This window comes from Coffea arabica, chromosome 2c (assembly GCF_036785885.1).
Source record: "Coffea arabica cultivar ET-39 chromosome 2c, Coffea Arabica ET-39 HiFi, whole genome shotgun sequence".
NCBI classification, from domain to species: domain Eukaryota; kingdom Viridiplantae; phylum Streptophyta; class Magnoliopsida; order Gentianales; family Rubiaceae; genus Coffea; species Coffea arabica.
The window spans coordinates 13,078,145-13,091,444 of record NC_092312.1 but is presented as its reverse complement, the minus strand read 5'-3'; the positions used below and the strand labels follow the sequence as shown (position 1 = coordinate 13,091,444).

Here is a 13,300-nt window from a genome sequence, read left to right as displayed (position 1 = left end):
GAGATTTTCGTTGTTGTACTTGTACCATGAAACTTTCCAAACTACTAATTTTTCACTATATTGGCTGATGATAGGAGGGAAGATCATGTATGGATGACTAAATATCAAATGTGGAGATTTCTCTTACCAATAATGGATGGAATTATGGAAATCTTCCCTAATTGGTGCATTTAATTGGCAAAAAGATATTATAGTCAAGATACCTGCATGTCCATTCTTTTAGATAACGCTTAGTGAATTGATTCCTCGGGTTACCTTGTGTTGAATATTCCTCAATTCCTCATAGCTGACAATAATGATGGCTATATAAGCCTCCAATGATGACAACCAGCATTCCAACATCACATGGTTACCAAAAAGTCAAGAAAAGATATTATATTTTGAAATTGTGGATCGGACAATATTGTACTCATCTCAAGCAAGCAAGCAAGTTGGACTTGTTGCTGTGTCCTTCTCTGGCCTCTATTTCAAGTTGGAACGCTTGAGTACAACAGTACTCCTTTCAATCCCTTGAGAATAAGGCAGTGGCAGAAGCACCTGCCGGAACTTCTTCTGCTGCAGATAATTTCGGAAGAGGCTATGGCTGTGGGGTTGGCAATTACAAGTGATGGAGGAAACTACAATGGCAGGATGACAGCGTTCGTGGTCTTGTCTTGCATGATGGCTGCCATGGGAGGAGTCATATTTGGCTATGATATTGGAATTTCAGGTTTCTTCAGTAGCAATTTTGTTTCAATGTTTCATTGTCGAAAACAAAGAAATCTTTGATGAAATGATGCATGAGCAAGTGTTGAGTGAAGTAGGCATACAGGTGTCGAGTTATATTCCAACTTTTATAGTTCCAACATAAGAGTTTCCTATATTTTTCGTTAATTTCTGATAAGTTTCGGGTCTTCTTAGAGATGCAAAGAGTAAAATTCTGTGAAGGAATACATGTGTATTTGTTAATCATTGCTACCAACTGGCCAACTACTTGAGTGATCAGAAGTCCTAACTTGTTTTGGCAATTTTGAAGGCGGGGTGACCTCTATGGAGCCATTTCTAAAGAAATTCTTCCCAGATGTCTACGCTAAAATGAAAGAGGACACCAAAACAAGCAACTATTGTAAATTCGACAGCCAACTCTTGACGTTATTCACCTCTTCACTCTATCTAGCTGGCCTCGTTGCTTCATTCTGTGCTTCATCACTCACTCGAGCTTTTGGGCGCAAGGCATCGATCCTTACTGGAGGAGCTGCTTTCCTTTCTGGAGCAGCTCTTGGTGGCGCTGCATACAATGTGTACATGATTATATTTGGAAGAATTTTGCTTGGAATAGGTGTTGGTTTTGCAAACCAGGTGAGATGCATCAGCTGTCAGTCCTTCCGCATAATAATAAAGGAAACAAATGAGCTTATGAATGGGTCTAGTTCAATTTATCAATCTTAATTTCTTTTCAGCTTACATGTATACGTTGTCCTCTACCAATCTTCAGGCTGTTCCACTATACCTGTCAGAAATGGCGCCAGCCAAATTCAGGGGAGCAATCAACAACAGCTTTCAACTAAGCATTGGCATTGGAATCTTAATAGCCAATTTGATTAACTATGGCACTGAAAAGATAAAAGACGGACGGGGATGGCGAATCTCGCTTGCTCTGGCAGCGGTCCCAGCATTTATTCTGACTCTAGGTGCCCTTTTTCTTCCAGAAACTCCGAATAGTATACTTCAGCACAGCAACAATCATGAAAAGGCCAAGAGGATACTGCAAAGAGTCAGAGGCACCGAAGATGTCCAGGCAGAATTTGATGATCTTATAAAAGCTGGTGAGATTTCTAAAACCATTAAGCATCCTTTCAAAAACATCATTCAGAGGAGATACAGGCCTCAACTTGTCATGTCAGTAGCGATACCATTCTTCCAGCAAGTGACGGGGATTAATGTGATCGCTTTCTACGCTCCAATACTTTTTCGCACAATTGGCTTGAAAGAAAGTGCATCGCTCATGTCCGCTGCAGTGACTGGATCTGTAGGTATTTGCACCACCTTCATATCAATGTTGGTCGTTGACAAAGTTGGCCGAAGGTTTCTGCTGATAAACGGTGGCATTTGTATGTTTGTCATGCAAATTTTAGTGGGGGGAGTTATGGCGGCAAAGCTGGGGGATCATGGTGGATTGAGCAAAGGGCATGCCTTTCTAGTTTTGGTGTTGATCTGCTTATATGTTGCTGGATTTGGATTGTCATGGGGTCCATTAGGATGGTTAATTCCCAGTGAAATTTTTCCTCTTGAGATACGATCAGCTGGACAGAGTATCAATGTTGCAGTCAACTTTTTGTTCACTTTCATTGTTGGACAAACTTTTCTATCAATGCTTTGCCATTTCAAGTATGGGCTTTTCTTCTTCTTTGGAGGCTGGGTTGCGCTCATGACCGCATTTGTTTACCTCTTATTGCCAGAAACCAAGAATGTGCCGATTGAGCAGATGGAAAGAGTTTGGAGGAAACACTGGTTTTGGAACAAAATAGTAGAAGTAGACAACGAAGTGATCAACAAGACTGAGGCCTAAAAGGATTCTCTCAGAACCCAAACTGTTATTCACTTGAATCAACTTGTTATCAATGCACCACAATTTGATGTACTAAACGCAAATACTCATTTTGCTTCAGTACGACATACAATTTAAGAAACATCAAAAACTCTGCTGCTAATGTACAGTAAAATTACAATATTGCATCTACAGGCGCTTAAACATTCTTGTTAAGCACAACATAGCAATTGGAATTGCTAAAGTTCTTATTTCTACTTCTCCAGCATCTCCATGGACCAAAGGTACTGGCAATTCGGATGCCATTGTTAAGTCTTTTGCCATTACTACAAGTTTCATGCCGCTATTGGGGATTAGGAGGGCGGCTATTTGCAGAAGAAACACGGGATCCCCATTCAAGCAATTCTTTGCTGGTGTCATCTTTGTGAACCAGAACCTCAATAAAGCATAAGGAGTCCTTGTGTGTGCCTGTTGCCGTTGCAATTGCTTCTGTCAGCTCATCCTCAGTTCTCACCTGTTACCAAAGAGACCATCCGTGAGTACCAAGGATATGGAATACCACTTCCACTAGTTTAGAGAGTAGATGTAAAATCCTTCTAAGAATCACATTAATTTCATCAAGCTGTTGCTCACCATTAACTAGAAATTATACTAATGTTGAATGTTCAGTTAATGTTGATCATAATTTTAACTCAAAAAGTAAGGCAGTAGGCATTTGTCTGTTAAAGCTAACCTTGGCAGTCCAGCATTTGCCTTCACCATTGTGGATAGCATTCACAAGACCCGAGTAGTCCCAGTTTTTTATGACATTGTAGGGGCCATCATGAATCTCTACTTCAATTGTATACCCTCCATTGTTGATTAAAAATATTATGCTATTTTGCCCACATCGCAACATGGTTGAAACATCCTGAGCTGTCACCTGTGAAATGAATTAAAAAAATATTGACTCAGCATTCTGTTTTTCGCATTGGTCTAAAGCTTTTTGTATATTTGGAATTTGACAAGATGAGCACACTTTCAGATGGAAATGTCATTGCACTAAACCTAAGGCCTCAAGTGCCCAAGAAGCTGACTATGAAGACTAATTGTATAGTGCCATGCCTTAAGTTCATAAATTCAGTTTGTTATGTCATTTGAACTAAAATCAATCTTTCTCTGACCTGGAAGCTCCCATCTCCAATGCAAGCAATAACACGTTTGTTTCTAGCAGCCTGAGCATAACCTAGAGTTGCACCCACCGACCACCCAATGGATCCATATTGCATCTGGAATTCATACCTGAACAGACATAATCACATAAAAAAACTGTTTTAAAGACAGTAAACCTAAATCTAACCAAAAACTCCTCTAAGTTGTGAAAATGTCTTGAAACACAGTACTGTAGAGTAGATGCTGAATCCAACTTTGCAACAGAGTCAAACTTACCCGCAATTCTCAGGCAGCCGAAGCTTTTGACAATTGAACCATGAATCTCCTGTCTCTGCAATTACCGCAGTTTCTTGACTCAACATTTCCTGTAAATGAGCTTGGTTAAGTCAATGCAAGAGGCATGCCAGTGTCCTCTTTTCCAACAAACGTTAACAGTTTTATATATAGGTATTAACACTTGATACTACAAGAGTTAATTACAAAAAGGGGCCACTGCCCTCATTTCCTTCTGTGCTGTCTATCAGACATATTGGGAAATTTTGTTCCCATTCTACATCATGCACTAACTTTCCAGCAAACTGAGCTAGTGCATGCCAGTGTCCTGCTGATGCTAACATTGTTAAAATTCTTAGAGATGAATGCCTACATATTCTAGCATTTGACATTTAAGATTGAAGCTTCTTGCATAACCTAAAAAAGCAAAATTATTGCAGATGGATTTGCATGAGTATGATATCAACAAAATCTGTATCACAATCAACAGAAAAAATCATCGTTCGGTAATTATTGATTCTTAATTGTGTGCTTCTCATGAGTTTGATTATGCAAGAATTGGATCTTCTTCAGAACTGCACAAATAATAGATGCACATGAAAAGAAGTAGAGAGTTGTGCATAGTAATTGTACCTGAATGTGCTTGAAGAGGATGTTTACTCTAAGAGGTTCATCCTTCCCGCGTGTGAGAGCAACTCCTGGAGGGACATATATCCTGCGAAAATTCTCCATGGCAGTGCTGTTTTTCTTCAGCTTTTTGGCCAGTGCAGACAAGAATTCCGTCATGAAAACCCAGCCAAATGAAGGCCCATTACATATAGTAACACGATTGGGTTGTACACTAATTAATTTCTCTTTTTTGATCAACAAAGAATACCCAACTGAACTGTAGTCATTGAAGATAGGGCCAACAAAGACATATGCATCAGCAGATTCTACTATCTCCCCACAGAAGCTACTGCTGACTGCTCCCCAGTATGTTCCAATAAAATGGGGATGGTGCTCTGGCACCAGCCCCTTGGCTGATGGCATAACAGCCACAGGGTAGCCAGAAGCATTAGCGAACTCCAAAAATGCCTGCTGTGCCTTTGCCACCCTTAGCTTTGGGCCTCCAACGATGACAGGTTTCACAGCTTTGTTCAGAAATTCAGCTGTTGCATCAACTGCCGCTTCCAATCCCAGCTGATTGCTAACCCTGCAAGGAGAGAGATTCATGCAGTAGATAAGTATTACAACTTCTTAAAATAAAAAAGAGTTGAAAGACTTGCAAAGAAATACCAACATACTTTTAAGCGATATTACAAAGATATTTGCATTCAAAGCTGTTTTAAGTTTTATAAACAGAAAAGTTTATAGTCAACGAAATTACAAAATGCAAAGTGCAGACAAAACAAAACAAAACAAAAAAAGACAGTTTCCATGCGTTCTTCCTTGAATATGATGAAGTCTAGTGGCCAAAAGTCGAAAATTAACTGTCACAGAAACAGACAGATGATATCCAAAAGACCTGAAAATCTCAAAGGACAAAGTGCCACCAATCTGAACCATTAGCAGCTTATCTGATTTAGTTGTTTTTCCTACGCAAACACATATAACAAATAATCTACTTCGGATCAAGTGAAAATGTTCATTCTCCAAGACTAAGCAAATAAAAACGCTGTCAGAAAACTCAATGACATTAAACTCCATGAAATGAGGAAGTACAGAAGAATAACATACTTTGGTGCAAGAAAGAATGGGACTGGCTCTCTTGCAAAGGTAGGATGAGAAAGTCCAGGCAAATTACAACTAATGCTAATGTAAGCTGGTTTACTTTCCTTCAAAGCAGTTGAAATTGCTGTGTCAATCAACTCATGAGCATCATCCAGGTTGTTCACCACTGCCTGTCACATTACAGTTTATCAATCTCAATTTGGCAGTATATAGCAATAAAAATACCAGTCCACATTAACATATTTCAACTGATTGAACACTGCAATAACACCCAACCCAAGTGGAAAAAAAGCAAATACTTTCAACATGTCAACTCGATAGCTCAAATTGGGTATACCATTGTTCCAACAAGATATGTACAACTCTCTAAAAATCAATTGCATAAAGCCACCATACCATCAAATATTAGCGTAGTTCAATCTTGTGTTAACAATTCTATTGGACTTGAATGGGTGATAATTGGGACCTCAATGAATTTTAAATGTATTTTCTAGAACCCAATTTATATCAATAGTTGTTTTACTTTCAAGGTGAACGAAACCTTCATAGCCAAGTCACAAAATACATTACATTATATTACCAACTGCACTCGCCCCTTGCCTCTTTAAATCACCTATCACATTTTAAGCCTAAATTACATCTCAGCATGGCAATAATCAACATTTTTAACATTTTGTTTTTCTTGAATTATCAATCCTTGTATCTCTTTTCAATTTAATAACAGTTTCAAGATCACAATGTCACAATGTACCTGCTTATCTGCAATAAATCTGATTGTCTAATCAGCTATTTTTCGAATAGTGATATGCAAAAAAAAAAAAAAAATTAATAGTTCTACATTTTAAGGAAAAAGTGGGTCAAGACAAAAGTAAGAAAAAAAGTAAAGACATCTTCACCTGAATACAAGTGACTGTCTGAAAGCACCGGAGCTCCTGAGAGAAATCGGGTAACCCAATAGTGTGATGCAAGATCCGGTTGGTCCCATAGTCATTGGAATTGGGCCCACCAACGATACATATGACTGGCAAATTCTCACTATAAGCCCCAGCGATTGCATTCAACACACTCAGCCCACCCACAGTGAACGTCACCACACACGCTCCGACTCCCTTGGCGCGTGCGTAGCCGTCAGCTGCGTATCCAGCGTTCAGCTCATTACAGCAGCCGATCAGATTCAGCTCCGGCTCGGCTATTAGATGATCCAACAGCGCTAGGTTGAAGTCCCCAGGAACTGAGAACACGTCCTTCACCCCAATCTGCACCAGCCGCTTAGCCAAGTGGCTCCCAAGACTTCCTCCGGCTGGTGGCTTCACCTGAGCTGAGCAAGCCGTGATGCCACTTCCATGACTAGCTTGAATTTCCATTTCTGTCACCTTTCTGGACTTTTTTTTTTTTTTTTTTTTTGCAAGAAATTGTTATAAACTTTCGGCGTTTTTGGTTTAAAAGAGCTTTCTGGTTTTAGGTCGCATGATCATCGTATTTATAGCTTGGCATCATAGTAGCGTCTTTGTTTGTGGGCCGGGAGGCGGCGGGACAGGGGAGTGTGTTGCTGTGTGTTGTGTTTGTAAGTTTTGATGCTTTTGAAAGACTATGGGCAGTGGGTACTGGGTAGGCAGGAAGTCAGCTGCACAAGAGGATTGGATTGTATTTGAATAATGTCAAATAGTTGTAATATCTAGTCCGTATTGACACCTACGAATTAACATAATATTCCCTGCCGTCCCATTTTGATAATTTCGATTATTTTTTCATATAATTTAAAAAAATAATTAACTTTATTTGAACAATTAATTTAGATAATTTTTTTTAAAATACCCTCACATGTATAACTTTATGAGAATTTGAATTGATGATAAAAAAAAGAATTAACATTCATTAAATGGGATAAATTTATAGTAACAACAACTTATATTGAATAAAAATATTTTAAAAAATTTAAAATACAGCTACATTCTTTAATTAAAAATTAGATTACAGTTTGAGACAGACGAACAAGAAAAACAGAGCCGGAAGGAGTATAATAGCAGTGCTTCTAGAGGCGACAAAACGGCAGGATCGTGATTTGATGAAATAATTGTTCATAATTTACGAATAGGTGTGTAGAGCTGGACTTTAGAGGAATGTGCACGTTAGAGTGGTTTGAAAACCTGAGGCAGCCATGGTTCATTGGATTTGGTTCGCTTGATGGTTTTGAGAATTTCTGGCAAGAGGTTTTGGTATAGATGCTGTGGTCAAGTGGGCTGCATAGATTCTTGGTATTGACTATTGACCAAAATCCCTATAATATGACAAAATCTCTATAATATTGACCAAAATCTCTATAATTGTCTGCCGAGGTTGAGCGGTCTTCCACGTACATCCCTTTTACGGTTGGAATGTCGTATATATTTGGGGAGATAATTTTAGAAACCTCCCCTGCAGTTCTCCGTAATAGCACTTACCACCTCTATAATTTTGAAAATTTCTCTCACACCCCTTGTCAATATGACAAAGACAAGAGGTCTCCATCAGAAATAGCCAATGGGATTGCAGGATTTTTGTATTGTGGAATAGCCAGAGACAGATTCCTTTAAGCCTTCCTAGAAATATATAGCTGTTGGGACGGTAGGATCTTGTGAAGGGCGGATTTGCCTCTCCTCGGATAGATTTCCTCTCCATTTTTTGTTGTACGTGTCTCAATGCATGACACATATCTTTATTTATTAATAAGATTTAAAATTAATTAAAATGATTATATTTTTTTTTGTAAAAAAAAAAATTTGTCATACATCCAAATATATATTATAAAAAATAAAAAAAAATTCATCGCAGAGAAGTCAAATCCATCCACGGTCGTTATATCGTCTCTGTCTCGCACATGCAGCCAAGATGGGTTGCAGTCGTCTAAATGATTGTATGCAGCAGACAGCTTCAATAAACATCGTTAAGGCGACAGGAATTAGGGTCGAGTCCCTCAATATTTTCCATCCTCGTATGATCGAATTGTCGTATATCATGAAATTAATAAACGTGTGTTTCTTGTTAAATTTGCGATGTTTCTCTTGCGCTTTTACCATTTACTCACTCGCATACATGATTTTTTTTTTTTTCCAGAGCGTTTGAGGAAGATTTTTGAGGAATGTCTCTAGATAAAATTCAATTTCAATTTTCAAGTAATTATTGCAATTGCCAAGCCATATGTTTGTTTTAGGCTTTTAGCATGACTAGATTTTGGGTGTCCACGTCCGAATCTATGTATAAGAAACTTTCATGTGTTTCATCCATGATGATTGATACATGCTTAGATAACTGTTGGTAACTCTAGTTGGTTTTAGCATGACGGTTCATAGTTGCCCTTGTATGCTAAGCTTGCCATTTCCTTGGGCCTCGTGGCTGGCTAGATTTCTGGACACTGGATTCCCAGGCCTGTAAAGCTTCTTCAGCGCAAATGCTTTGCCAGTCATCAAACCTTTATTCCAGCCCATGACGATTTTTACTTGTAGTTTTAAAACGCTAGAGCTCTATCCAATAGTAGAGATAGAGATGGTAATTTATCCCGAGTCCTTGAAACATGGTTCAAAAAAACCTCACTCTTAAAAAAAAAAAAATTAAGAAAGGCAGCTTTTTTTTCCCTTTCATCATTTCTGTTTTTCATTTCAGAGAAGACAAACAATAAGATATTAGAGAATGTTTCAATGAAATCATCAAATATCAAAGACGCAAGGGAGAACCTTAAATACTGAACTAAATCGCCTAGAATCTATTCATCTTCGATGTGCCCAGCAAATGGCTTACGATCACTTGCAAAAGACGATTTCCAATTTGATACAGGAGGTCGATGAATAACTTTGACTGCCTGATGTTTGAAGAATTATACAAGAATATGATGTTGTTAAAAACGGTATTTTTTTTAGCCCAACATTATTACAATTGGTCCTATATTGGAGGAAAGAGGTGGAAGATGGACCTATCTAATCTACTGATGGGCTCGAAAGGAGCTAAGACTTTGTTTGATCGTCTAATTCAGCACTTGAATTTAATCGATTGAGATATTAATATGTTTAGACGCGTTTGATAATAAGAAATTGAACATATGAATTAACTAAGTGACACTTGCTCCCAAAAATAAGTGACAAACTATTCACTTATCACTTAATGTGATATATACTTAAATATATCAAAATTAGTACTTAACAACTCAATAACTTAATATATTAAGACTTCAGATCTCAGTGTTAGTACATAACAATTCAATAATATCAAATTTAGTACTTAATAATTTAATGGATTCATACTTTAGATTTCAATTTTATCAAACGCATCCTAAATAACATTCGACCATGTTTCAGAAAATTTTGGAGAGAAAAATGCAATTAAGAAGATTCAACCACCTGACCTATGCCCCAGGAGGGAGGCCAACTGAGCTTTAAAACGAGTTAGGTGGCTTTCCCTTCGGTCTATTTTTTTTCAAAATAGAATTTGAAATATAAATTTTACATATATATTATGTATGCAATCGTGCTAGTATATACACTAATAATCTATATATCATTAGCTCTTAAAAAAAATTTTGACCATTAAAAATTACAACTTGATTCAGTCAATGGAAGCAATTGCCTCTAGGAAAAGCCTAGGGTTGCAAATTGATTTCCCCTCCAAGTTCATGGGGATCAAGCTTAATTTACACTAAGTTCTTCGAGCCAAAAGATTCAAGTTTATATCTAGTTGTTAGGCAATTCTTCTTCTTTATTTGCTCAGTTGTCTGCACAGCAAGAAACAGGGGTTACCTCAAGTTTTCTTTAGCAGCTTCCTACCCCTTATCCCTCAAGAAATAAAACCACACTCATCTCAGAAAACGAACACCGGCCATTGTCAATAATTATTAGTTGTAGATCGACAGGATGGTCCCCCGCGAATAGCGTGGACAAGTTTCATGTCCCATGTGATCACATCATGAATTCAAGATAAAATTTGTCGGGGTTGACGCGTCATGCCACAGCTCACCACATTGACTAAAAGATAAATTTTTATACACCACAAATTATAGTAAAAGAAAAAAATTGTACATTGATAATTGACAAAGAATCATAAAAAGAAAATGGGGTAAAACTAAAGGATGGGGTTCAAGAAATTCATGAGCATCTAACTGATGTCTGTGTCCAGTTGATTTGAGTTTAAAGAATTCAATCAATAAAGTTATCGTACACTGAAACCAAGAAAGACAGAATCTTAGATGAGTTTCAACTTTCAAAACCGACTAAAAACCAGGGCCAGGTTGAGGAGATTCAAGCTTCTAACAAGGGATTTGCTTCGTGAACCACTTCATGATGGAGAATGGAGCTTTGATCAGCCCAAGCGCCAGCTCTATCACCACAGTTACACAGATGCAGCATGGACATATGCAACTTATGCATATTCTGCATCACAAAATTTCCAATAAGCAATTGGTACAAAGAAAGAAAAAAAATTTAAGTCCTGCAATAATTCTCATGACAAAAACCCAAAGAATTGAGGGCAATGGCTATAATTAATAAAACTCAGCTCTAATTCAAGCCCAGAAAACCAAAAAAAAAATTTAAGGAAGAATTTACCGTAACATTAAACATGCCACACAAATTTTTGTGAAAACATTTTATCAGAGAACTGAGGGCAATGGCTCAACTCTAATTCAAGCCCAGAAAACAAAATTTTGAAAAGAATTTACCTTGATCCTAGACATGCTACACAGTTTTTTCTAGGGTAAAGGATTAGATGTGTATCGAGAGTTAAAACATAGAAGGGGGTGATAGTGATGATCAGGGAGGAAAAGATGTACTGACCCGACAATCCAGATGACAACGCCGACGATTGAGAGGAGGCAGGAAATCAATGCGAAGGGAAGGCCCAGGAGAAAGCCGAGAGGGTGACATTCACAGCCTTCACCGCAGCAGTCACACATGACTCTGCCTTCTTGATCAAATATATTACTTGTTGATGGAAATCGTGGTTAATCAGCCTTGACCCTTTATATCTTCTTAGTTTTCGCGGAGGAAAATATGATCAGATTTCTCTCCCGGAAATCCTCGGGGGAGCAGAAAACAAAAAGGCTTCCTTCTTTTTCTTCTTGTACGCAACGGCAAAACAGAGAATAAGAAAACAAAGGAAAACACATACACGTTATCCGGCGTCGATGACAATAATAAAATGAGTCACCATGTTACGTAATTTGTTGTACAGTTCATATTATGATTGTTCGAAAACTTGTCCGTATTTGAAAATACTTCCTTTTTTATTTATTTTATTTTGCTCATTCCTTTTTAAAAAAAAACTAAATTGAACTTTAATTGATCTTTTTGATGGTGCGTTGTTTTTTGGAATAATATTGGAGAAATATTTTGGGCGATGGGCTGCTCGTAATTTCTGCACTCTAGTACTATAATAAATGCATTTAATGAGAAAAATTGGTGTTACATTTGCTCATATTTTTGGCGATGGGCTGCTCGTAATTTCTGCACTCTAGTACTATAATAAATGCATTTAATGAGAAAAATTGGTGTTACATTTGCTCATATTGTGAAACTTAAATATCACAACCTCATAAATATCATACTTTGCAGGGAAAAGAGTCCCAATGGCCCTCTAACTCTTACTCAGGTAAAGTTTTGGCCCTCCAACAATTAAAGAAACGGTTTTGGCCCTCGATCTAACAAAATGGCATATTCGTGGCCCTTCTGTCAAATCCAGCAGTTAACTATGACGGGAAGCTTAATCTCGTGAGATGCGCGCACAAATATGAAGGGCACTATAGTCTCTTGGCCAAGACAGAGTAAAAACATTTTCACCAACCATTTTCCCTCCAACAATTTCACCCCCTTTGCTGTAAAATCCTAGTGCGACTTAAATCAGAGTGTTCAATTCGGACGCTGCAGCGAAAGTGGTAATTGCCGGCGTGGGAGGGGTTGTAAAGACAGAAATGAAGTGGCGAATAAGGAGGAAGGATGACTACTTTGATCCGTACCTTGTTTACGGTAATTGAAATTGTTGTTTACTAACCCTTTTGGGTTTAAGATTTGTTTATATGTTTGGGCAATGTGTACTGGAACTTATTTGTTTAGTATATGCATGTGTAATGGGACTTATTTGTGTATATGTTTGGGTAATGGTGATATTGGGAGGCTAAGTGGTCCAATTTGTGGTCCAGTTTGTGGTCCTATTTTGTTTGTTGTAAATTGATAATGTCGGACAAAGGAGGTTATTTTGAAAGTGATGTATTTTAATGGCTGCAAAAGGGACACTTTATTTGTTTAGGATCTTTTTTTTTTTGCTGAATACTGACCAATTCAGTATTTCATTTGTCAGCCTCTGTTTGTTTTTTGTTGACTGTTTTATCCTAATTGCTATTGTAGAGACTGATTCTGAATGGTTTACTATTCGGATGCATCATGGGGGTAGAATTATGTGGGAACAGTATGTCTGGTATGCTAATGGAGAGGTGGACTATGTAGATGTTTGTAATGCCGAAAGAATGTCAACCATTGAACTAAATAAAATGGTGGGAAAAATGGGACATCGTAACGCTGCCATAATGTACTACTACCTTGAACCAAATAAGGATCTAAGAAATGGTTTAAGAGAGTTATGTACCGATGATGACGTTATCAAGTTTTGTGGTTGGAC

General features: G+C 37.8%; 3 protein-coding genes across 3 annotated transcripts; 1 reads left to right on the top strand and 2 right to left on the bottom strand.

The window, feature by feature from the left end:
• The first annotated feature begins 447 nt into the window (after positions 1 to 447).
• LOC113726126 (hexose carrier protein HEX6-like) lies at positions 448 to 2,717 on the top strand. The gene is made up of 3 exons (XM_027249667.2): positions 448 to 709; positions 1,016 to 1,338; positions 1,475 to 2,717. Exons 1-3 carry the CDS (start codon positions 580 to 582, stop codon positions 2,546 to 2,548), a joined length of 1,527 nt encoding a protein of 508 aa, XP_027105468.1. The 5' UTR covers positions 448 to 579; the 3' UTR covers positions 2,549 to 2,717.
• LOC113726125 (pyruvate decarboxylase 1) lies at positions 2,539 to 7,264 on the bottom strand. The gene is made up of 7 exons (XM_027249666.2): positions 6,562 to 7,264; positions 5,672 to 5,835; positions 4,586 to 5,147; positions 3,956 to 4,044; positions 3,691 to 3,808; positions 3,261 to 3,449; positions 2,539 to 3,041 (listed from the first exon to the last, which is right to left on the bottom strand). Exons 1-7 carry the CDS (start codon positions 7,027 to 7,029, stop codon positions 2,871 to 2,873), a joined length of 1,761 nt encoding a protein of 586 aa, XP_027105467.1. The 5' UTR covers positions 7,030 to 7,264; the 3' UTR covers positions 2,539 to 2,870.
• A 3,388-nt stretch (positions 7,265 to 10,652) lies between these two features.
• On the bottom strand, positions 10,653 to 11,821 carry LOC113726124 (signaling peptide TAXIMIN 1-like). The gene is made up of 2 exons (XM_027249665.2): positions 11,464 to 11,821; positions 10,653 to 11,061 (listed from the first exon to the last, which is right to left on the bottom strand). The coding sequence occupies exons 1-2, from the start codon at positions 11,580 to 11,582 to the stop codon at positions 10,938 to 10,940; spliced, it is 243 nt and encodes an 80-aa protein (XP_027105466.1). The 5' UTR covers positions 11,583 to 11,821; the 3' UTR covers positions 10,653 to 10,937.
• Between the last annotated feature and the right edge of the window lie 1,479 nt (positions 11,822 to 13,300).

Excerpts from the sequence above, each read along its gene's own strand:
- LOC113726126 (XM_027249667.2), top strand. The coding sequence starts at position 580 with ATGGCTGTGGGGTTGGCAATTACAAGTGATGGAGGAAACTACAATGGC. Across the intron at positions 710-1,015 it reads CTATGATATTGGAATTTCAG|GCGGGGTGACCTCTATGGAG; the intron begins GTTTCTTCAGTA and ends GCAATTTTGAAG. Across the intron at positions 1,339-1,474 it reads GTGTTGGTTTTGCAAACCAG|GCTGTTCCACTATACCTGTC; the intron begins GTGAGATGCATC and ends ACCAATCTTCAG.
- LOC113726125 (XM_027249666.2), bottom strand. The coding sequence starts at position 7,029 with ATGGAAATTCAAGCTAGTCATGGAAGTGGCATCACGGCTTGCTCAGCT. Across the intron at positions 5,148-5,671 it reads CCATTCTTTCTTGCACCAAA|GGTTAGCAATCAGCTGGGAT; the intron begins GTATGTTATTCT and ends CTCTCCTTGCAG. Across the intron at positions 4,045-4,585 it reads TCCTCTTCAAGCACATTCAG|GAAATGTTGAGTCAAGAAAC; the intron begins GTACAATTACTA and ends GCTCATTTACAG.
- LOC113726124 (XM_027249665.2), bottom strand. The coding sequence starts at position 11,582 with ATGTGTGACTGCTGCGGTGAAGGCTGTGAATGTCACCCTCTCGGCTTT. Across the intron at positions 11,062-11,463 it reads GTTGTCATCTGGATTGTCGG|AATATGCATAAGTTGCATAT; the intron begins GTCAGTACATCT and ends TTTGTGATGCAG.